The sequence below is a fragment of the Triticum urartu genome, chromosome 7 (genome assembly GCF_003073215.2).
Source record: "Triticum urartu cultivar G1812 chromosome 7, Tu2.1, whole genome shotgun sequence".
NCBI classification, from domain to species: domain Eukaryota; kingdom Viridiplantae; phylum Streptophyta; class Magnoliopsida; order Poales; family Poaceae; genus Triticum; species Triticum urartu.
In genome coordinates, this window is record NC_053028.1 from 249,461,403 (window position 1) to 249,483,912 (window position 22,510).

The 22,510-nt window shown below is 56.1% G+C and overlaps 1 protein-coding gene across 1 annotated transcript; it reads left to right on the forward strand.

Moving 5' to 3' along the window:
* On the forward strand, nucleotides 1-4,978 carry LOC125523343 (nucleotide pyrophosphatase/phosphodiesterase-like). The gene is made up of 10 exons (XM_048688390.1): nucleotides 1-310; nucleotides 1,190-1,281; nucleotides 1,386-1,452; nucleotides 2,510-2,629; nucleotides 2,715-2,943; nucleotides 3,068-3,149; nucleotides 3,290-3,422; nucleotides 3,563-3,768; nucleotides 3,878-4,003; nucleotides 4,124-4,978. The coding sequence occupies exons 1-10, from the start codon at nucleotides 137-139 to the stop codon at nucleotides 4,737-4,739; spliced, it is 1,845 nt and encodes a 614-aa protein (XP_048544347.1). The 5' UTR covers nucleotides 1-136; the 3' UTR covers nucleotides 4,740-4,978.
* The last annotated feature ends 17,532 nt before the right edge of the window (nucleotides 4,979-22,510 follow it).

Below are 22,510 nucleotides of genomic sequence, written 5' to 3' on the forward strand. Positions count from 1 at the left end.
AGTACTAGAATACGCATTGCATCCGTGTCTCTCTTGAATGCATATAGGCCGGCCAGCCATGGCGTACACTGGACACTCGCCAGCCTAGGAGCAGCTTCCAGCGCGCACGAGTTACAGCTGAAGCAGAGGCACGGGAATGGCGCATGTCCTCCTGGCGGCGGCGTTGGCCATGGTGGCCGCCGCGGCGACGGGGAGCGCGTCGCCGGCCGAGGGGATCCAGCCGCTGTCCAAGATCGCCATGAACAAGGCCACCGTTAACCTGCACGGCTCCGCGTACGTGCGGGCCACGCCGGCGCTGCTCGGCGACCAGGTATGTAAAGCTAATTGCCTAGCTATTTTATTAATTAATATTCCCCAGCTTAATTTGACCAGCAGGCAAAATCTCTCTCGGGCCTGCTGGCTTTGGATTTGGGGTTTGGAAAGCAAAATTTTGTATAGCAGAATAGTGTGCTAGTTGTATCTTGCATCGAAGGGCAGAGCAGTCAAAGTATTAATTCAGGGGGACATTATATACAAAGTGAACCAACAGCTCCAGGCGACGTTTTGCAGAATTACTTTTTTTTTCTTCGAAAAGGAGGGAGTTTTGCAGAATTACTAGTGCGGCTTTTGATTTGATTAGTACATACTTTTTACTGTCACCGCGAATATGCCGGATCACTTTTCCCAGGTAGCACTAAGCACCACTTTATCCTGATTCTGTGCTTCATATACTCATTGTTGCACTGGCTTCAGTGATTGAGTAAGCATTCAGTATATTCAGTGTTCCATTTTGGGACCCGGAGTTTTCGCAGATACTTTGTACGGAGTGATTAACAATTCTATTAGGCTGGTCATAGTGGAGAGTAATTTAGACTAGTGTCATATGCAAAGTAACATGATGGTAGTGTCATAGATGACTTTATTTATTAGCTTGTAGACTCATCTTGTCTTAGGAAGCGCTATGTTACCACCTCACATTAAATACTTGCCACATAAGTAAATTTTTTTAGAATGTGCTATGTTACTAGGTAAGTTACTCCCACTATGACTAGCCTTAGTTGACGTAATTTCTTCCGGTCTTGAGATGCACACAACGGGGTGCTTTCTGATGGTGCTTGTGCTTGGATATGAGAAATTGCCAACTGTTCTACTATGCCAAAATGAAAATAAAATATCTATGAAACTCAAACTGTTGAACTATCTCTGACAGGAAGAAGACACCGTATGGGTCACGGTGAAATACGGCTGGGAAAACCCCTCCGCCGATGACTGGATCGCCGTCTTCTCCCCCGCCGATTTCATGTAAGACCTTAATTAGGATTTATTTTTTCCATTAACATTTCAGTCGCAACAGATTCATTTCTGATCGCTGTTGAATCTCCTCTGACATTAATTCCAATATGCAGCTCGGGGTCGTGCCCTAACCCATCGAGGTACCCCGGCGAGCCGCTGCTCTGCACGGCGCCCATCAAGGTCAGTTGGTTAACTACTAACGAAGAATTTTATCTTCAAATTTGGTGACACCTGTCAACATGGATGCACATCACCATGGTCGAGCTTTTTCAATAGAGAGCGATTTTATTATTTCAAATGTAGTATCAAGCGGATACAAAACATTATGAGTAACATCCGGTCTCTGCATAACTAGGATGCACAAAGCCAAACGCCAAAAGTCTGACACTAGAAAATGTAAGAAAACTGACAAAAATTGGCAACAGTAGAGTCTTATGGACCGACACTTTGCCTATGTCGAACTAGGCGGTGGATCGACCCAGACCAACCATGTTGGGAAAAAACCTCCGTAGCCGGTTGCTCCAACCGCGTACACACCGGCTTGAACAACGGTTGGTGCTCCGCTCGTTATAGCGTAGACCACATATGAAGCGAGTGTACAACGGAAAATAACCTACAAAGGAGAAGCATTTTTGTCATTAAAATCAAATTATTTCTACATAGCCAAAGCGACCATAATAAGGCATACGCCCCCACCCTTATTAGCGTTTTGAAACTATTTGGAATTTCGTCTAGTCAATGACCAAATATATTGGCAATACTTGTTGACGGATACAAATTTGACGCTATTTGAATGACTGACCATGTAGAACGTGCACTTGCATTGAAAAAAGAGGTGTTTGATTGTCTCGTCATGAGCACAAAAGCAACACTTCTTACTCCTTGACTAGTTGCATCGTGCAAGAATCAGTGGCGGAGCCAGAAACTCAATATAGAGGGGGCCAAACATGTTATATAATGTTAGACGGGGCCAAATCATCTAAATTTTGCTAATTATGTTTGAAAATGAAGGATTAGGAGCACATATAGCTGTACTTGTGAGGGCATAGGGGGGGGGCCAAGGCCCCTGCTAGCACCCCCCTGCCTCCGCCACTGTGCAAGATTGTCTTTGGTTAGCACAACTCCCCCTACAAAGATACCACATAAATTTTTTAACTTTTAGTGAAATCTTTAACTTCTAAATTTTCACCATGGTCGAGCTGAACCTGAAATGATCTGTTGGTGTGTGGGGCTGCAGTATCAGTACGCCAACTACTCGGCCAACTACCTCTACGGGGGCAAGGGCGCCATCCGGTTCCAGCTCATCAACCAGCGCTCCGACTTCTCTTTCGCCCTCTTCACCGGCGGCCTCGAAAACGTAACCACTAGTTCTATTCTACCCTGTCCCGATCCCTTTTTTTTGCATGTGAAGGACGTTCTGTGATTACATTTTGGTTTTGCAGCCGGCGCTGGTGACGGTGTCGAAGCAGGTGGCGTTCAAGAACCCCAAGGCGCCGGTGTTCCCGCGCCTGGCGCAGGGCAAGACCCACGACGAGATGGCCGTGACGTGGACCAGCGGCTACGACATCGGCGAGGCCTACCCGTTCGTGGAGTGGGGCGTGGTCGCCTCCGGCGGCAACCCCACGCGCACGCCCGCCGGGACGCTCACCTTCACCCGCGGCAGCATGTGCGGTACGTCCTAGTACTTGTACACGGAGCGTCAACTGATGGGCTAGATAGATAGTAGATCACATCATCCTGCACAAGATTTCACGTACCAGCTGACGAGAGAGTGTGTGCTCTCTGGTTTATTAAGGCGAGCCGGCGCGGACGGTTGGGTGGAGAGATCCCGGGTTCATCCACACGGCGTTCATGAGGGGACTGTGGCCCAACAAAGAGTACGTACGCACATATATTGCCAAACCGATTTAAGGAATTAATTTGCCCTTGAAAAAAATACTACTATGCAGCAGCAGTTCCTTCCCGTCCATGTTGATATTGCCAGCGTTTGCTGAAGACCAGTTCGTTTGTGATTCAGGTACTTGTACAAGATTGGGCATGAGCTCTCTGACGGAACGGTGGTGTGGGGCAGGTCCTACACTTTCCGGGCGCCGCCGACCCCCGGGCAGAACTCGCTGCAGCGCATCATCGTCTTCGGTGACATGGGAAAGGTACAAGATAGCGTGCGTGTCTCTTGGTAGCCGAACAGCATGAAAAATGTATGGGTGCTGTTGCCTCTGGGTAGAAGAAAGGAAGTGAGCTGGAAGAGGATATCACTCTCACGGACGCTACATTGGTTTGGCCTTTTCAGGCGGAGAGGGACGGGTCAAATGAGTTTGCCAACTACCAGCCAGGGTCGCTTAACACAACGGACAAGCTTGTTGAAGATTTGGACAACTATGACATCGTCTTCCACATCGGCGACCTGCCCTACGCCAACGGGTACCTCTCCCAGTGGGACCAGTTCACCGCACAGGTCGCCCCCATCAGCGCCAACAAGCCCTACATGGTTGCAAGGTATGGTTTGGGCGTATACACACATCCTGTATGACATGACCATGTGGAGCAGTGTCAAGTAAGAAACGTCAGGGACAGAGTACTTATTCTCCTTGTCTTTTGTGTGCAGTGGCAACCACGAGAGAGACTGGCCCAACACCGGCGGATTCTTCGACGTCAAGGACTCCGGTGGCGAGTGCGGCGTGCCGGCCGAGACCATGTACTACTACCCGGCCGAAAACAGAGCAAATTTCTGGTACGCACGGTTTTCAGTCCCAACAGAAATCCGAGTCATTTCCTGCAAAGTTCATGGCAAACTACTATTGTGTTTCAAATGACTCACGAAATGACTGGACTGCCATCGATGAATCTCAAGGTACAAGGTGGACTACGGGATGTTCCGGTTCTGCGTGGCGGACTCGGAGCACGACTGGCGGGAGGGGACTCCGCAGTACAAGTTCATCGAGGAGTGCCTCTCCACGGTGGACCGGAAGCACCAGCCGTGGCTCATCTTCGCGGCGCACCGGGTGCTGGGTTACTCCTCCAACTCGTGGTACGCCGACCAGGGCTCGTTCGAGGAGCCCGAGGGCCGGGAGAGCCTGCAGAAGCTGTGGCAGCGGCACCGCGTCGACATTGCCTTCTTCGGCCACGTCCACAACTACGAGCGTACTTGCCCGCTCTATCAGAGCCAGTGCGTCACCAGCGAGCGGAGCAACTACTCGGGCACCATGAACGGGACCATCTTTGTCGTGGCAGGCGGCGGCGGCAGCCACCTCTCGGGCTACACCAGCGCGACCCCCAAGTGGAGTGTGTTCAGGGATAAAGACTACGGGTTCACCAAGCTCACTGCCTTCAACCACTCGTCGCTTTTGTTCGAGTACAAGAAGAGCAGCGACGGCAAGGTGTATGACTCCTTCACCATCCATAGGGACTACCGCGACGTGCTCGGATGCGTGCATGACAGTTGCTTCCCCACCACACTTGCTACCTAACCATCGAGCTGACATGGAGTTTTTCTGTGTAATAAAACTGCTCGGCTGCACAACTAATGTGTGCTAATGAAGTGTGGAAGGCTTTTTTTTTTTTGGAAAAAAGGGGTTGTCCTCCGATTTGAGAGGGGAGTTTTAGACCATGACCCACCAGTACCTATGCTCGACACCGATGGATACAACCCAGGGTTACATGCAGATCTGAGCCATGTTTTCTTGATAAAGGGTGTTTTTATTACTCACTCTGTTCCATAATGTAGTGCATCCATGTTTTTCGAGATCTAACTTTGACCGTAAATTTAACCAACGAGATCAGTGGTATAATTTTTGCTAAATTTATATCGAAAACACGAATTCAGTGGTATAATTTTTGCTCCCGCCGCAGTCGGTCTCGGTAGTTAAATTTACAGTCAAACTTGAATGTCGAGAAGCGCGGGCGTACTACATTGTGGAATGGAGGGAGTAACTCATAATATTGCCTCAAAGGGATACAAGGTATAGACCCAAGGTATACACCATCCACTAGATGTGTCATCCATATATGAAACCTGCAATCTGATTGTCATCAATATATTGTAGAATTGAGAGGCCCTCGTCCACTAGATGGGGCACAAAACCTGCAATCTAACCGTCCTATTGAGCATGCTCAAAGCTCAATCATAATAGTCAACGTATCTATGACAATATTAAATAACATTGGACATCAGATATATTGACAGAGTCCTTTATCCTTCTTGAATTAATGGACAATATGATCATTGACTTGTATAGCGACACTACGGCTAGAGACGGAATTATCAACCAATGCATGCCATTTCTTGGAGAAACTCTTCATTCTTAGGGTCTGCTAAAGAAATGACCATTTGACTTTGTCAAGTTTTTCAAAGTCAGTTTTGAATATTACCCCACTCATGGTTTTCATGTGCATCTCGTGTAATGTCTCATGAAGGATAACTACTCCACCAAGGATTTCTTCCTTGCATGAAGGTTGTTTGAGAGGGCCGCACCACATGGTCAATTGTTACATTAATTGAGCCTATTAATGGTTGCTTTAGTTAAATTTTCAAGCTAATATTAAGGATGAAAATCAGCCTATACTGTTGGATCCGTTCAACCTCCTTAATCTTTGTCAAGTTGGCCGACATGTAGAAAATTAGACAGCACCATGTGATCCAACTGGATGACCACTTAGAAGTTATGGTAGAGCTCTGCGAGGAAGCCATTTGGACCTGCTGCCTCTCTCAAAGTGCTCTAGCTTAAGATGTGAGCTCAAGAAATGAAGGAAATAGGAACACAAAGTACGAGAGTACAATAAATGTGATGGGGTGTCCACCCGATCTGGGAGGGGCCAGGTTCCTTATATAGTCTCACAGATAAAACTAGCCATCTTTCCTCAAGATTCTCACTTGGTAGCACCAGGATCCTAACCAATCAGTTTGAGTTCTTTAGAAACCAGACACCTATGAGGAATTATATGCACAACATAAAAACATATCCGTAGAAACCACATTCAGTGATGTAGATTTGAGAATCGAACTCATATTGTGAGGAAACCAAAAACACCGAATGAACACTCTCATCTTTGTTTCACCGGTAGAAATCTTGGGGCACTCTTTGAGGTTCTTGTTGGGGAACGTAGTATTTCAGAAAAATTCGTACGATCACGCAATATCTATCTAGGAGAAGCATAACAAAGAGCGGGGAGAGTGTGTCCACGTACCCTCGTAGACCGAAAGCGGAAGCGTTTAGTAACGCGGTTGATGTAGTCGAACGTCTTCACGATCCAACCGATCCAAGTACCGAACACACGGCACCTCCGTGATCTGCACACGTTCAGCTCGGTCACGTCCCTCAAACTCTTGATCCAGTTGAGGCCGAGGGAGAGTTTCGTCAGCATGATGGCGTGGTGACGGTGATGAAGTTACCGATGCAGGGCTTCGCCTAAGCACTACGACAATATGACCGAGGTGGAAAATTGTGGAGGGGGGCACCGCACATGGCTAAGACGAATCTTGTAGTGCCTTTGAGGTGCCCCCTGCCCACGTATATAAAGGAGGGGGGAAGAGGAGGCCGGCCTAGGAGGGGCGCGCCTATAGGGGGAGTCCAACTAGGATTCCCAATCCTAGTTGGAGTCCCTGTTGGGTGGTAGGTGCGACATATGCCAACGGGTGGCTTATCATTGTGGGAGCCAGTAAGACAACGCCGGTGCCTGGAAACGGGATAAGGCGAAGACATGCACGCCGGCGGATCTTACCCAGCTTCGGGGCTCTCCGTGGAGATAACACCCCTACTGCTGCTCTGCGGGGTCTCTGCATGATCACTAGATGGACAAGTAGCTACACAATGCTCCTTGAGCTGTTTGGTGGGAGGAGGAAGAAGGACACGGCTAGCCTGCTTCTTCTCCTCGTGTGGTGTCTAGGACTAGCAGGGGGTCGAACCTTTTGCATGGGTGCCCCGGGGGGTTTATATAGGCCCACCCCCGGGGGTACAATGGTAATCCGACTTGGCGCGGGGCCCAGCCGTCTGTGACTGCGCTCGCCGGCTTCTGCGCCGGCTGCTGGGGCCCGCCGACTGGTGGGTCCCGCCGGCTGCCGGCCCCTTGGTCGACAGGCAGGCCCCACTGTCCAGGGCCTGGTCGGCGGCTGGTTACTGTGGCTCCATCTTGGTGACGTGGGCTTCGTCGTGGTAGGCGTGGCTACAGTGCCGCCGCCCGTCGGGCGATCGCTGTAGCCTCACCGCGTCTTGTCTCCTTAATGGGGCGTCTCCTTCGAGGGAGGTGGCAGGCCGGCTGCGGGGAGCCGGCTCTGTCTTGGGCCGACTGGGGGAAGGCGTGGCCGCCTTCGGGTGTCTCTCCGCCTGAAGGGGCCCACCGTCTGTGGGCCACGCTGGCGGCCCGTCGTGGGTGACATCAGGGTCAACATGGCAACAGTGCCGCGCCGGACGGGTCATGGCCACTCCGTACGGCGCACTGTGCCAGGCGTGCTCCGGGATTCGGGGGTGGCAGGCTTCACTGTAGCCACGCCCCGTCGCACCGCCGTTAGGTGGGTGCAAACTTTGAGGGTACTGGTCTCGACCGCTTTATGGGAGCCGGCTTCTTGGAGTCGGCCTTCTCATGGCGGCTTCCCGAAGTCGGCCCTCCCGTGGCTTTCTTCATGAGGGCTAAAGTCGGGCCGCCTTCCGAAAGCCGGCCTGGATGACAGCCAGCAAGGGGAAGGCGGCCCCATGTCTTGGGTTCGAGAGCCGGACGGGCTCGTAATTTTTTCAGAAGGGCCAGGGGAAGCCGGCTAGGCTACCCATGGCTATTTACTCCGACAGTAGTCCCCGAAGCTGATCGAGCTCCGAGGCGGACAAAGGGACGAGAAGCTTGGTCAGCTTCCCATCCTGAAGAGCCGGCTTTGCGGGTGTATGCCGACTTCAGAGAGCTCCGCGTCTTGCAGGCGGGAAAGGGGGTCGACCTGCGTGCTGACCGCGGGCCCTCCCGCGGCCACGTGGCAGCGAGATCCTGCCAGCGCACGCGCGCGACGGACGCCGCCGCAGGCCCGGGCCCGCCACTCGCAGGCCTTGGTCCGAGCGCGGATCTTCCGTGGCCCACATGGGCCGCTCGCCTTCCGCGGCGGTTTTATTTCGCCGTTAAGGCACAATAAGCGGGACGTGGGGGAGTGGGCACGATCGATCCCCACGTTTCCCCACGCCGCGCCTCCTCGGCTCCGCCACGCGAGCCTATAAGTAGGGGGAGGAGGGGGAGCGACAGAGGTTCGCACGCTCCCTCTCGCTCCGCCCCCTCTCGTCCTCGTTTCTTCTCGTTGCCGCCGCAGCCTCCCATCTTAGCGCCGCCGCGCCTCCACATCGTCTCGCTCCCATGGCGCTGTCAAGCTCGTGGGACGGCTCCAACGTCCATGAGGACCACGTTGAATTCCTCCGCCAGACTTGGCGCTTGCCCGATGCCAACCTCGTGCGGGTCTGCCTGGCGCCGAAGAGGGAGATTTCGCCGGCGCCGGAGGAGGGCGAGCGGGTCGTCTTCCGCTCGCATTTCCTGCGCGGCTTCGGCCTTCCGGCGAGCGGATTTCTGCGCTCCTTCCTCGAGTTTTACAACCTTCAGCCGCATCACCTCACGCCCAATGCGGTGATGCTGCTGTCGGCCTTCGTCTCCCTCTGCGAAGGTTTCTTGGGGCTGCTCCCCACGCTGGAGCTCTGGGGGGAGTTCTTCCAGAGCAAGCTCGGCACCGTCGTCGCAGGCGTGCCCGCCCCCTGCGGGGCCTTCATCGACATGAGGAGGGCGAGTGAGAACAACCCATTCCCGCCCATCCCCCTGATCTAGTCGGTGAAGATCTGGCAGAAATCATATTTCTACGTGAAGAACGTCGCCGAGCAAGGAGACCACGTCAAGCTGCCGGCTTACGTAGCCGGCCCGCCAGCTGGGAGGCAGCCCTCATGGAGTTTCCGGTCCCGGTCACTGTCTCAGGCCGGGAACGCCGCCGTCTCCCGGCTTCGGGTGATGATCCAGTCGGAAAACCTGAACGGGGCCGACTTGGTGGCCGCCTTCGTGGAGCGCCGGATATCTCCTCTCCAAAGCCGGCCCCACATGATGTGCCAAATGAGCGGACGCTTCGACCCAAGCCGGCTGAGCACCAGGGAGATGCCTCACGCGGAGGTATCGTATATGGTAAACTATATCTCCAACTGCAAGCTCGCCGAGGACTGGCGATACGGCAAGGCGCCCTATTCTCGTGCCAACCCTCCGCCCGTGGTAAGCTTTCTTTTCTTCCTTCTTTTTGTTGGTAGCCGGCTTTATGATGGCCGGCTTCTGATCAGTCGGTTCTTCTTAGCAGAACCCCCTTCTCCCACCGACGACTGGGTCAGCGGGGATAGAACGCCAGTATGCCCCCGACCGCACGGCGGACGACGTCGACGATCCGGACTTGGGGGCGGTCGCCATGGAAGACGCCGTCGTGGGGGACGACGCCGAGCCCGGGGGCTCAAGGCTCACCGCGAGCTTCGAGGACTGGCCGGACGATGCTGAAGCCGAAGTCGCCCCGCGTCGCCAGCCGGCGGCCGACCATCAGGGCGCGGGCTCGTCCATCGCGCCGGCTGCCGGTGGCGGCGCACAGAAGCGCCGGGCCGCTTCAGGCCCTCTTCGGTAGTCGGCCGAAGAAGTCCAAAGCCTCCACCGCGGCGACCAAGCGAGACGAGGCGGCTGCGAAAGCGGCCCGCTTCCGCAAGGCGGTGAAGCAGCCTCAGGCGGTCTCAGCGTAAGTCATCAATTGCCTTGTCGCATGCTCTTCATCATTCTCTTCTTGTTCGAGCATTCTTCTTAATTTCTTCCGCTTGCTGGACAGGGCGCCGCTTTCCCTTGAGCGTGGTCCGGGCGGCTCCGTAGTTGGGCCGACTGGAGGTTCTTCAAGCTCCCGCCGCGTGGACCCCCGCGCCGACCTCAGGGAGGCCACAGAGCGGAACGCTCGTGAAGCGCGGGAGGAGCGCGAGGCGGCGGAGAAAACGGCCGCCCAGGCGGCGAGGGAGCAGGCCGACGCGGCAGCCAAGGCCCAGGCGGAGGCGGCGACCGCGGAGACGGAGGCGGAGGGTTCGCGCAACCAGCCTCCGCTGCTCGCCATTCCCCTCCGAGCCGTGGCCCCCGACACCCCATTGCCCTTGGCGGAGGAGATCGTCCAAGACCCGCCGCTGATGGAGAGGGGGGAGGACCCCATGGACTTTGCGAGGAGAGCGCCGCCAGCAGCGCCAACCGGAGCGGGCCAAGGCGGCCAATCGTCAGCGGCGCCAGAGGGGCCGGCCGGGGGTGAGCCGGAGGACAGAGCCGGCCTCGAGGTGCAGCCGGTGACGGGCCGGCGCGTAGGGGGAGGCGTCGCTCCGCCGGAGTTGCGCCGAGTCGCGGGCGCAGGCCAGTCGGCGGAAGATCTGGAGGCGGCCAGCACTGCCACGTCCGAGTGGACTCCCAGCGGGGGGACTGGCGGGCTGAATGTGGCGGCTCAAGGGGTCCGGAGCCGGCTGCAAGCTCAGGCCGCCCTGCTGCAACAGTTCACCCAGGAGTTCTTGTCGACGCGAGCTGCCATCCGGGTAAGTCCTTCTTTCTTGGCTGCTTTGCTCTCTTGATTTCTTCCGTGGGGGCGCGTCAGCGCACCCACTGGGTGTAGTCCCCGAGATTCGGGCCGACTGCTGCGCAGTCGGGTCGGATCTTTCTTGACGGCTACCTTATTTTTGCCTCTTGTCTGAACTTCCAGGAATATCACAACCTTCGTGCTGCCGCCTTCAACTCCCAGGCTCGAGAGTTGAGCCGGAGGACCGACGACCTGGCCGACAGCCGAAGTAAGTACTCGATCTTGTCTGTCTCCTATGGGGGCGCGTCAGCGCACCCACTGGGTGTAGTCCCCGAGATTCGAGCCGACTGCTGAGCAGTCGGGTCGGATCTTTCTTGATGACTCTTTCCTTATTGGTTTTTCCTTTTCTTTGTCTTCAGGGGCCAACGCCGACTTGAGGAAGGAGCTCGGTGAAGCGAAGGCCGCCCTTCATACCAAGGATGCCGAGTACGTTGCCTTGGTCCAGGAGCGTGATCGCCTGGCCAAGAAGCTGGCCGACCAAGAGAAGAGCCACAAGGCGGCCCTGCAGAAGGCGCAGGATAGCGAGGCCGCCCTGAAGGCAGAGTATGAGACCGAGGCGGCGAGCTGGGCTGAGACCCGGCGAGCACTGGATGAAGGCTTCGGCCGGATCGAGGACTTGATCGATGGTAAGCCACCTTCCTCGCCCCTCTCCTGCCCCTTGCCGCCTGGGTTTTGGCTTAACTTGTGCTGCTGCTTATTATATATATTTTTTGTGTGCAGACTACTTCCCCGGCTACTCCGCCTTCGCCGCCCAAAGCATCGAGGCCCATCGCGAGGCGCGCCGTCAGGCGGGTGCCAACATCGCGCCGGATGCGAACCGGACGCTTGAGGAGCAGCTCTTGGCTGTCCAGGTGCGGTTGCAGCCGGCTCATCGAATGCTTCGCCGGCTCCAACGTGCCGGTGCGCAAGTGTTGGCCGCCCTCTGGCCCGGCGAGACGATCCCCCGCACCCCAAGCCGGACTGCCGACTGGCTGGAGGTCACAGTCGGTCGCTTTGAGGCTTGGAAGGCGTCGGCGGCCCGCCTCGGAGCCGGGCGGGCGTTGGAGTTCGTTCGGGCTTGGTACCCAGGGCTGAGCCTGGACCAGCTGCGCACTTGGCGGATGGAGGCCGACGCGGAGCTGGAGGAGGTGAGGCCGGCTATTGCCCAGCGGGCTTCGACGATGGCCGAGTGCACCGACATTAGCGTTTTCGCACCCGAAATCGATGATGACGGTGTTGCTCAGCCGGAGGAGTGGTTCGGGCTGAACCCGGCAGTGGGCGAGGACTCAGCAGAGGAGATCGCCTCCAGCGACGAGGGCGAGGATGACGAAGAGGAGGACAGCGAAGACGTCGAGCCGGCTGGTGGAACAACCGGCCGACCCCAGACTGACCGTGCCTCCAGCAACGAGGCGTGTGGAAGTGCGCCCTCTGCGGGAGGCGGTGACCAAGCCAAGGTTCGCCAGCCGGCCGCTCCTTCATCCGGCACAACCGTCTCCGCCAACCAGCCCGGCTCGTCGGTCGCTCCGCCAGCTTGACCTGCCGTCTTTATTTTTCCTGCTTGTTGTCTTTTGAACAATCTTCATTAAGTTTTCGCAGTTCCACCCACTGGGGGTGTATCCAAACTATGTTGAATGCTGGCCTCTCGGAGGTCTTTTATGTAAATATTGTTATGTGCATGTTTGGTTTCCATTCGCGTATGCTTTTTATCCTTATGCCTTTTCCTTTGCCGCCTTCCCTCTTTAGGGAGGCAAGTACTTGAGCTTTCTTGGATTGAAGTGAAGTGAATGGAAACCGGCTGGCCGACTACTCTGGTAGCCAGTCGGCGGTGGGAGAAAAACCAGCTTTTGTTATATTAGTCCGTTAGTCCCTAGCCGTTTTTCGTGTGGGCTCCCGTTCCTGCCTTTAACTCTTGCCAGCCGGACAGCCGGTTCTTCGAACTGTGACTTTTGGCAAGAGAAGGCTTGGGAGTCGGCACACTACTTGTCTGACTGCGGGTAGGACTTCTAATATAACTCCAGTCGGCCAGTCCCCGAGCCGACTAGTCGAACCCGGTGCCGGACGGAACAAGTAAATGAAATGTCAAGGTCATAAGCATGATACTTTTCATTTATAGATAAGAGATGGAAGTCCCCGAGCCCTCCTCGGGGGGCCTATTGTCTCGTACTTAATACAAAAGTTAGCGTGATACATACTGCATTTCAACTGTAAAATCTTCGAAGGAGGTTGGCGTTCCATGGTCGTTCCGACTCCTTGCCGGAGTCGTCTCTCTTGCGTTCCTTCGGCTTCTGTGCGTCGATCAGGTAGTAGGAGTCATTGCCTAGAGCTCTGCTGATGACGAAGGGGCCTTCCCAAGGGGCCGAGAGCTTGTGCTGGCCGGCTGTTCGCTGGATCAGCCGGAGCACAAGATCGCCCTCTTGGAAAGATCTTGGCCTGACCTTCTGGCTGTGGTAGCGACGCAAACCCTGCTGGTAGATGGCAGACCAGCTGAGGGCTAACAGCCGGCTTTCTTCCAGCAGGTCGACGCCGTCTTCTTGTGCTTCCTTGGCCTCCGCTTCCGTGTACATGGTTACTCGAGGCGAGTCGAACTCGATGTTAGTTGGGATGACCGCCTCGACACCATACACAAGGAAGAAAGGGGTGAAGCCGGTTGACTTGTTTGGTGTAGTGCGCAGACTCCAGAGGACAGCCGGCAGCTCATCGAGCCAACAGCCGGCTGAGCGCTCCAGAGGTACGACCAGTCGGGGCTTGATGCCGGAGAGGATGAGGCCGTTGGCTCGCTCGACCTGGCCATTTGACTGCGGGTGGGCGACGGATGCTAAGTCCAGTCGGATACCTTGGGCTGCGCAGAAACGTGCCAAGGCTCCTTTGGCAAAATTCGTGCCATTGTCGGTGATGATGCTGTGTGGCACACCGTACCGAGTTGTTATGTCTGCGATGAACGTCAGAGCAGTCGGCCCATTCAGCTTCTTGATCGGCTTTGCCTCAATCCACTTGGTGAATTTGTCCACGGCGACGAGCAAATGCGTCATGCCGCCGCGCGGCGTCTTGAATGGGCCCACCATGTCCAGTCCCCAAACGGCGAAGGGCCAAGTGAGGGGAATGGTCTTGAGTGCCGAAGCCGGCATGTGTTGCTTGGAGCTGAAGAGTTGGCACTCCTTGCAATGTTTAACTAATTCTTTGGCGTCATCCAAAGCAGTCGGCCAGAAGAATCCATGGCGGAAGGCTTTGGCGACAAGTGATCTTGAGGCCGCATGGTGGCCGCATTCTCCTTGGTGAATGTCTCTGAGGATTGCAATGCCCTTCTCTTGCTCGACGCACCGTTAGAGGATTCCAGTGACACTGCGCTTGACTAGTTCTCTGTTGACGATTGTGTATGCTCCGACTCGACGTTGGACCTGTCTTGCTTCTGTTTCGTCAGCCGGCAGATCTTGGTTTACTAGGAAGTTGAGGATAGACTGAGCCCATGACGGAGCCGCGACTTCTTCTACTGCCAATGTGGCTACTGCCACCAGGGTGGGCGGGCTGGGTGGTGAGATGCTGGAGTCGGCCGCCGGATGTTGTGCTGGTGCAGTCCCCGGGCCGGCTACCGCAGTCCCCGAGCCGGGTGTGGCAGTCCCCGAGCCGGTTGCCGAAGTCCCCGGGCCGGCTGCGGGAGTCTCGGGGTCGCCTGCTTGGTTCTTCGAGCCAGACCCGGCCGCATCGGGGTCAGGCGGCACGAAGATGGAGTCGGACTCTGGAGACGGCTTGATAGATGGCTTGAGGAGGCGTTGTAGAGCGACGCCGGTTGGTATTGCTTGCCGAGTAGAGCCTATTCGAGCCAGGGCATCGACTGGCTCGTTGTCGGCTCGCGGTACGTGGAGGAACTCGCATCCTTCAAAGTATCCGCTAAGTTGTTGGACCAGGAAGCGGTAGCTCGCCATATTTGCGTCCTTGGCGTCCCAGTCGCCAGATGATTGCTGGACCACCAAGTCCGAGTCGCCATAACATAGGATCCGGCGAATGCCGAGTTCTTTGGCAAGCCGGAGCCCGTGTATGAGCGCCTCGTACTCGGCCATGTTGTTGGAGGCTGCAAAGTGGATCCGTAGTGTGTATCTGAGCTTGTCGCCTTTGGGGGAGGTAAGGACGACGCCGGCTCCCAAGCTGGTGCGCATCTTGGACCCGTCGAAGTGCATGCGCCAATGGGTGGAGTCGGGAGCCGGCGGCAGGTACTGGGTCTCGGCCCAGTCGACGAGGAAGTCGGCCAGTTCTTGGGACTTGATGGCGGTGCGGGGCTGGTAGAAGATCGTGTAGGGGGCCAGCTCGATGGCCCATTTCGCCACCCGGCAGGATGCGTCCCGGCTGCCTATGATCTCGGCCAGCGGGGAGGTGCATACGACCGTGACGGGATGCTCTTGAAAGTAGGGCTTCAGCTTCTTGGCGGTGAAGTACACGCCGTAACACATCTTCTGGTAGTGCGGGTAGTTCTGCTTTGAGGCGGACAACACCTCGCTCAAATAATACACCGGCCTCTGGACCGGCTGGGCTCGGCCTTCTTCTGGGCGTTGGACTATGATGACGGTGCTGACCACCCGGCTGGTTGCGGCGATGTAGAGGAGCATGGGCTCTTTCTCAGTCAGCGCCGCTAGAACGGGCGGCGTGGCTAGCATCTTCTTCAGCTCGTGAAAAGCTTGGTCGGCCTGGTCGTTCCACTCGAAGTGAGTGCTCTTCTTCATGAGGCGGTAGAGGGGGAGAGCTTTCTCTCCGAGCCGGCTGATGAAGCGGTTCAAGGAGGCCAAGCACCTGGTGAACTTTTGAATGTCTCGAAGCTTGGTGGGGATCGCCATTCTCTCGATGGCCTTGATCTTCACCGGGTTGCATTCGATGCCGCGTTCGGAGACCAGGAAGCCTAGGAGCTGGCCGGCTGGCACTCCGAACACGCATTTCTCGGGGTTGAGCTTGATTTGGAACCGGCGTAGGTTCTCAAACGTTTCCTTGAGGTCTCCCAGCAAGGTGCCGCGCTTCTCCGTCTTCACCACGATGTCGTCCACGTAAACGTGAGCGTTTCAGCCGAGCTGCTTGAGGAGGCACTTCTGCATGCAACGTTGAAAAGTGGCACCGGCATTTCTCAAGCCGAATGTCATAGTCAGGTAGCAGAAGACTCCAAATGGCGTGATGAAGGCGGTCTTCAGGCGGTCGTCCGGATCCAGCTTTATCTGGTGATATCCTGAGTAAGCATCCAAGAAGCTCAACAGCTCGCATCTGGCTGTGGAGTCTATCACTTGGTCAATCCTTGGCAGGGCAAAGGGATCTTTGGGGCAGGCCTTGTTGAGGCTTGTGTAGTCTATGCACATGCGCCACTTGTTGTTCTTCTTTAGCACGAGGACCGGGTTGGCGAGCCACTCTGGAAAGAAAACTTCCATAATAAAGCCGGCTGCCAGAAGCCGGGCTATCTCCTCCCCTACAATCCTGCGTTTCTCCTCCGACAGTCGGTGAAGAGGTTGTTTGACTGGCTTTGCGTCTTCTCGAACGTGTAGTTTGTGCTCGGCGAATTTCCTCGGAACACCCGGCATATCCTTGGGGGACCATGCAAAGATGTCCCGATTCTCACGGAGGAAATCGGCGAGCTCGCCTTCCTATTTGCTGTTTAGGTTTGCCCCGATGACGGCAAACCTCTCTGGGTGCTCAGGGTCAAGAGGTATCTTCTTCGTCTCCTTGGCCGGCTGGAAAGATCCTTGAGCATCATGCTCCTTGGGGTCGGGGGACACGGCCGACTGCTTGCCGGCTATGGCCACGACTCGGTCCAACATCTTATTTTCTTCGGCAATCACAAGGGACTCGGCCAGCCGGCTGCTGGCTGCTGCGCACTCAGAGGACTTCTTGTAATTGCCGGCTACGGTGATGACGCCTTTGGTGCTTGGTATCTTCATCTTGAGGTATGCATAGTGGGGAACTGCCATGAATTTGGCCAAGCAATGCATGGTAAGGGCTCTCCAGGTCCACCACTTCAAACCAGATCGCTTCCCGGCGGAAATGCTCCTTGTCCCCAAAAAGTACATCAATCTTGATCTTGCCAATGGGGGCGCAGGACAGGCCGGGTACGATGCCATGAAACACTGTCCGAGTAGGCATGAGCTGCTTCGTCTTGACGTTTAGCTTCTCCAGGGTGTCACGGTACAGGATGTTGATGCTGCTCCCGCCGTCTATCAATACACGGGAGAAGCGGGCGACGCATCTGTCTGTTGCAAGGGTGGCTTCCAGGACCAAGGCATAAGAGCCTGGAGACGGCATCACCTCTGGATGGTCGGCCCGGCTCCAGCTGATGGGCTTTTCTGACCAATGCATGTGTCCAGTGGGGTTGGCAGCGACCACGCTGACTTCCTGGTGCTCTCGGCGTCTACTACGCCGGTCTTCGGGCTGGCTTGTAAAGACGATGTAGGTTGCTTGCTCGTCGGGGAATTCATCGTGCACGGCTCCGACTGCGGGCCGAGCGGCCGGAGGCGGCGGGGCCGGAGGCGGCGGGCCGGCAGGCAGAGGCGGCGTGAGCTCCTCGCCTTTGGAGATTCGGGTGAGCCAATGGCACTTCCGAGTTGTGTGGTTGGACGGCTTCGCGCCGCTGTGGAACTTGCACGGGGCGTCGAGAGTTTGCTCGTAGGAGAAGGCCGGCTGCCAAGCCGCCCTGCGGCCCTTGGGCTTCTTGGGCGCGGGTCGCCCTTCAAGCGGCGCGTCTTCAACTGTGGCCACCTGCCGGCTGGCGGGAGGCGGCGTGGGGCCCTTGCGCTTGTGGTCGTTCGAGTGTGGGCGTCGGCCGGAATCCCCAGCCGGCGTCTTGGGCGCCGGGTTAAGTACTTTCCCGGACGCGTCTACCCGAAGCTCGGTCTTCATCGAGGAGTCGGCGGTGGCGTACTTGTCCGCTATGTCCAGAAGCTCGTCGAGGGTAGTCGGCTCGTCGCAGAGGAGCTTGTGCTTGAGGAGGGTGCCTTCTCGGCATCCGGCTGTGAAGTATTCTATGGCTTGCACCTCGTGCACCCCTTCGCAAGAGTTGCGGAGCTCGGCCCAACGCGTGAGGTAGTCACGAGTGGACTCGGCGGGGCCTTGTACGCACAAGGAGAGCTGTCTGGGCTTGGGAGCCCGCTTGTAGGTGCTGGTGAAGTTGTGGATGAAGGCTTCTGTGAAGTCCAGCCAGCTATTGATGCTGCGCGGCTTGAGGCTGTTGAGCCAGGTCCGCGCCGTGCCTTGCAGCATGAGGGGCACGTACTTCACGGCAACGCGCCGGTTGCCGTTGGCTATGCTAACCACCGTGGAGTAGTCGATCAACCAATCTTCCGGCTTCACGGAGCCGTTGTATTTGGGCGTGTCTCTTGGGAGCGAGAACCCTTTGGGGAAGGGCTCGTCGCGGATGCGGGGGCCGAAACAAGGCGGGCCGACATCGTCTTCTTCTTCCAACGCCAGGGATCGCGCCAGGCGGTCGATCCGATGGCGGGCGTCGTTCTCGCCGACTCCTTCGCGGCGGCCTAGCCGGCCGCTGAGAGTCGGGTGCGCCACTGGCGGCGGGGCGGGATATCTCTCTCCACGGGGTGGAGGCGGAGGCGGGTTGCCCCGCCATTCCATGGCTCGGGGATGGCCGTCCGCGTCTCGCTCGATGGAGATTCGGGTCCGGCTGGCTGGCAGCCGGCTCTTTCTCGCGCCGCGCGCGGGTGTTGCTCGTAGTCGGTGTCCGGGACGTCGCGCGTGATCTCGGCACGGGGGAGGGCTTTCCGCGCGGGCGTCGGCTTCATGTCGCTGCGCGGCTGCGTCGATCAGTTGCTGGATGCGCCGGGTCATGTGGGGGAGGTCTTCGGCCTCCAAGCCGTCCAACTCGTCTACGGCCGCCTGGCGGCACGCAAGTTCTCGAGCGGAGTGGCATAGACCGGGCGGTCAACTCCCAGCGTGTCGGCGATGACGGCGCCGCGTTGCTTGACAAGGCCGGCCCGGCTTGGCCCGCCCGGGGCCGGCGTGCCGAAGGCGGCGCGGTCAGCTTCGCGCTGGTAGGCCTCAGTGAGGCGTCTTACGGAAGCCAGCCTCCGGCCCTCTGCGAGGAGGGCGAGGCGGCGTGCCTCCAGTGCTTCGTCGTCGGCATTAGCCGGGAGGGGGGTGGACAAGTCGTGGGCCGCCGCGTGCGGGGCGTCGTGGGCGCTCTCGTCGGCCGGGCCGCCGTGGCCGACAACCATCACTTCGGTGGTGACAGCGTCGCAGCCACCGGCTCGGGGAAGCGGGTCGTTGTAGATCGTGACGTTGGTGGGGAAGGTGTCGAACGAGGCCGTGTCGGAGTCGACAGGCATCGGGTCGGTGGAGCCAACCGACTCCAGGTCCACAGCGGGCTCGCTGGAGACATGGAGCTGGCCGAGAAGGTTGGCGAGGTGGTCGGTGCCCGCATCGGAGGCGAGCTCGTCGGAGATGAGGGTTTCGTCGAGGAGATCGGCGAGGCTGCTCGCCGCGCAGACACTGGTGACGCCTTGCAGCGCGTCGTGGCAAGCGCCATCGGGCGTGCCGGGCTGGCTACGCTCGCGGGGGAGGAGAAGGTTCCCGTCCAGAACAGGTCTCCGGACGACGGTGCACCTGGCCCCACGGTGGGCGCCAAATGTCGGGTGGTAGGTGCGACATATGCCAACGGGTGGCTTATCATTGTGGGAGGCCAGTAAGACAACGCCGGTGCCTGGAAACGGGATAAGGCGAAGACATGCACGCCAGCGGATCTTACCCAGCTTCGGGGCTTTCCATGGAGATAACACCCCTACTGCTGCTCTGCGGGGTCTCCGCATGATCACTAGATGGACAAGTAGCTACACAATGCTCCTTGAGCTGTTTGGTGGGAGGAGGAAGAAGGGCACGGCTAGCCTACTTCTTCTCCTTGTGTGGTGTCTAGGACTAGCAGGGGGTCGAACCCTTTGCATGGGAGCCCCGGGGGGTTTATATAGGCCCACCCCCCGGGGGTACAATGGTAATCCGACTGGGCGCGGGGCCCAGCCGTCTGTGACTGCGCTCGCCGGCTTCTGCGCCGGCTGCTGGGGCCCGCCGACTGGTGGGTCCCGCCGGCTGCCGGCCCCTTGGTCGACAGGCAGGCCCCACTGTCCAGGGCCTGGTCGGCGGCTGGTTACTGTGGCTCCATCTTGGTGACGTGGGCTTCATCGTGGTAGGCGTGGCTACAGTGCCGCCGCCCGTCGGGCGATCGCTGTAGCCTCACCGCGTCTTGTCTCCTTAATGGGGCGTCTCCTTCGAGGGAGGTTGCAGGCCGGCTGCGGGAAGCCGGCTCTGTCTTGGGCCGACTGGGGGGGAGGCGTAGCCGCCTTCGGGTGTCTCTCTGCCCGAAGGGGCTCACCGTCTGTGGGCCGCGCTGGCGGCCCGTCGTGGGTGACATCAGGGTCAACATGGCAACAGTGCCGCGCCGGACGGGTCATGGCCACTCCGTACGGTGCACTGTGCCAGGCGTGCTCCGGGATTCGGGGGTGGTAGGCTTCACTGTAGCCACGCCTCGTCGCACCGCCGTTAGGTGGGTGCAAACTTTGAGGGTATGGTCTCAACCGTTTTATGGGAGCCGGCTTCTTGGAGTCGGCCTTCTCATGACCGGCTTCCCGAAGTCGGCCCTCCCGTGGCTTTCTTCATGAGGGCCAAAGTCGGGCCGCCTTCCGAAAGCCGGCCTGGATGACAGCCAGCAAGGGGAAGGCGGCCCCATGTCTTGGGCTCTCAAGAGCCGGACGGGCTCGTAATTTTTTCAGAAGGGCCAGGGGAAGCCGGCTAGGCTACCCATGGCTATTTACTCCGACAGTCCCCTTCTTTTTCCAAGAGGGGAGAGAGGGAAGGAGTAGGAGAGGGAGAAGGAAAGAGAGGGGGGCGCCGCCCCCTCCCTAGTCCAATTCGGACTTGCCATGGGTGGCGCGCAGCCACCCCTTGAGGCCCTTCTCTTCTTTCCCGTATGGCCCATTAAGGCCCACTACTTCCCCTGGCGAATTCCAGTAACTCTCCGGTACTCCAAAAAATACCCGAATCACTCGGAACCTTTCCGATGTCCGAATATAGCCTTCCAATATATCGATCTTTACGTCTTGACCGTTTCAAGATTCCTCATCATGTCTGTGATCTCACCCGGGACTCCAAACAACCTTCGATACATCAAATCACATAACTCATAATACAAATCGTCATCAAATGTTAAGCGTGCAGACCCTACGGGTTCGAGAACTATGTAGAGATGACCGAGACACATCTTCGGTCAATAACAAATAGCGGAACATGGATGCTCATATTGGCTCCTACATATTCTACGAAGATCTTTATCGGACAAACCGCATAACAACATACGTTATTCCCTTTGTCATCGGCATGTTACTTGCCCAAAATTCGATAGTCGGTATCCTCATACCTAGTTCAATCTTGTTATCGGCAAGTCTCTTTACTTGTTCCGTAATGCATCATCCTATAACTAACTCTTTCGTCACATTGCTTGCAAGGCTTATAGTGATGAGCATTACCGAGAGGGCCTAGAGATACCTCTTCGACAATCGGAGTGACAAATCCTAATCTTGATCTATGCAAACTCAACAAACACCATCGGAGACACCTGTAGAGCATCTTTATAATCACCCAGTTATGTTGTGATGTTTGATAGCACACTAAGTGTTCCTCCGGTAGTCGGGAGTTGCATAATCTCATAGTCACAGGAACATGTATAAGTCATGAAGAAAGCAATAACAACAAACTAAACGATCATAGTGCTAAGCTAACGGATGGGTCTAGTCCATCACATCATTCTCTAATGATGTGATCCCGTTCATCAAATGACAACACATGTCCATGGCTAGGAAACTTAACCATCTTTGATTAACGAGCTAGTCAAGTAGAGGCAGACTAGGGACACTCTGTTTGTCTATGTATTCACACATGTACTAAGTTTCCGGTTAATACAATTCTAGCATGAATAATAAACATTTATCATGATATAAGGAAATATAAATAACAACTATATTATTGCCTCTAGGGCATATTTCCTTCAGTCTCCCACTTGCACTAGAGTCAATAATCTAGTTCACATCGTCATGTGATTTCACACCAATAGTTCACATCTTTATGTGATTAGTTCACATCTTCAGGTGACTAATACCCAAAGGGTTTACTAGAGTCAATAATCTAGTTCACATCGCTATGTGATTAACACCCGAAGTGTGATCATGTTTTGCTTGTGAGAGAAGTTTAGTCTATGGGTCTGCAACCTTCAGATCCGTATGTATTTTGCAAATTTCTATGTCTACAATACTCTGCACGGAGCTACTCTAGCTAATTTCTCCCACTTTCAATATGTATCTAGATAGAGACTTAGAGTCACCTAGATCAGTGTAAAAAGCTTGCATTGACGTAACTCTTTACGACGAACTCTTTTATCACCTCCATGACCGAGAAATATTTCCTTAGTCCTCTAAGGATAATTTTGACTGTTGTCCAGTGATCTACTCCTAGATCACTATTGTACTCCCTTGCAAAAATCATGCTAAGGTATACAATAGGTCTGGTATACAGCACTCTGCGATCAGATCGTAGAAACTTTATTTTCTTGTTACGATGATTATTAACTTCACTCTGAATTTCTTTAAACTTATCAAATATTTCAGACTTGTGTTTCATTAAGTAGATATACCCATATCTGCTTAAATCATCTGTGAAGGTCAGAAAATAACG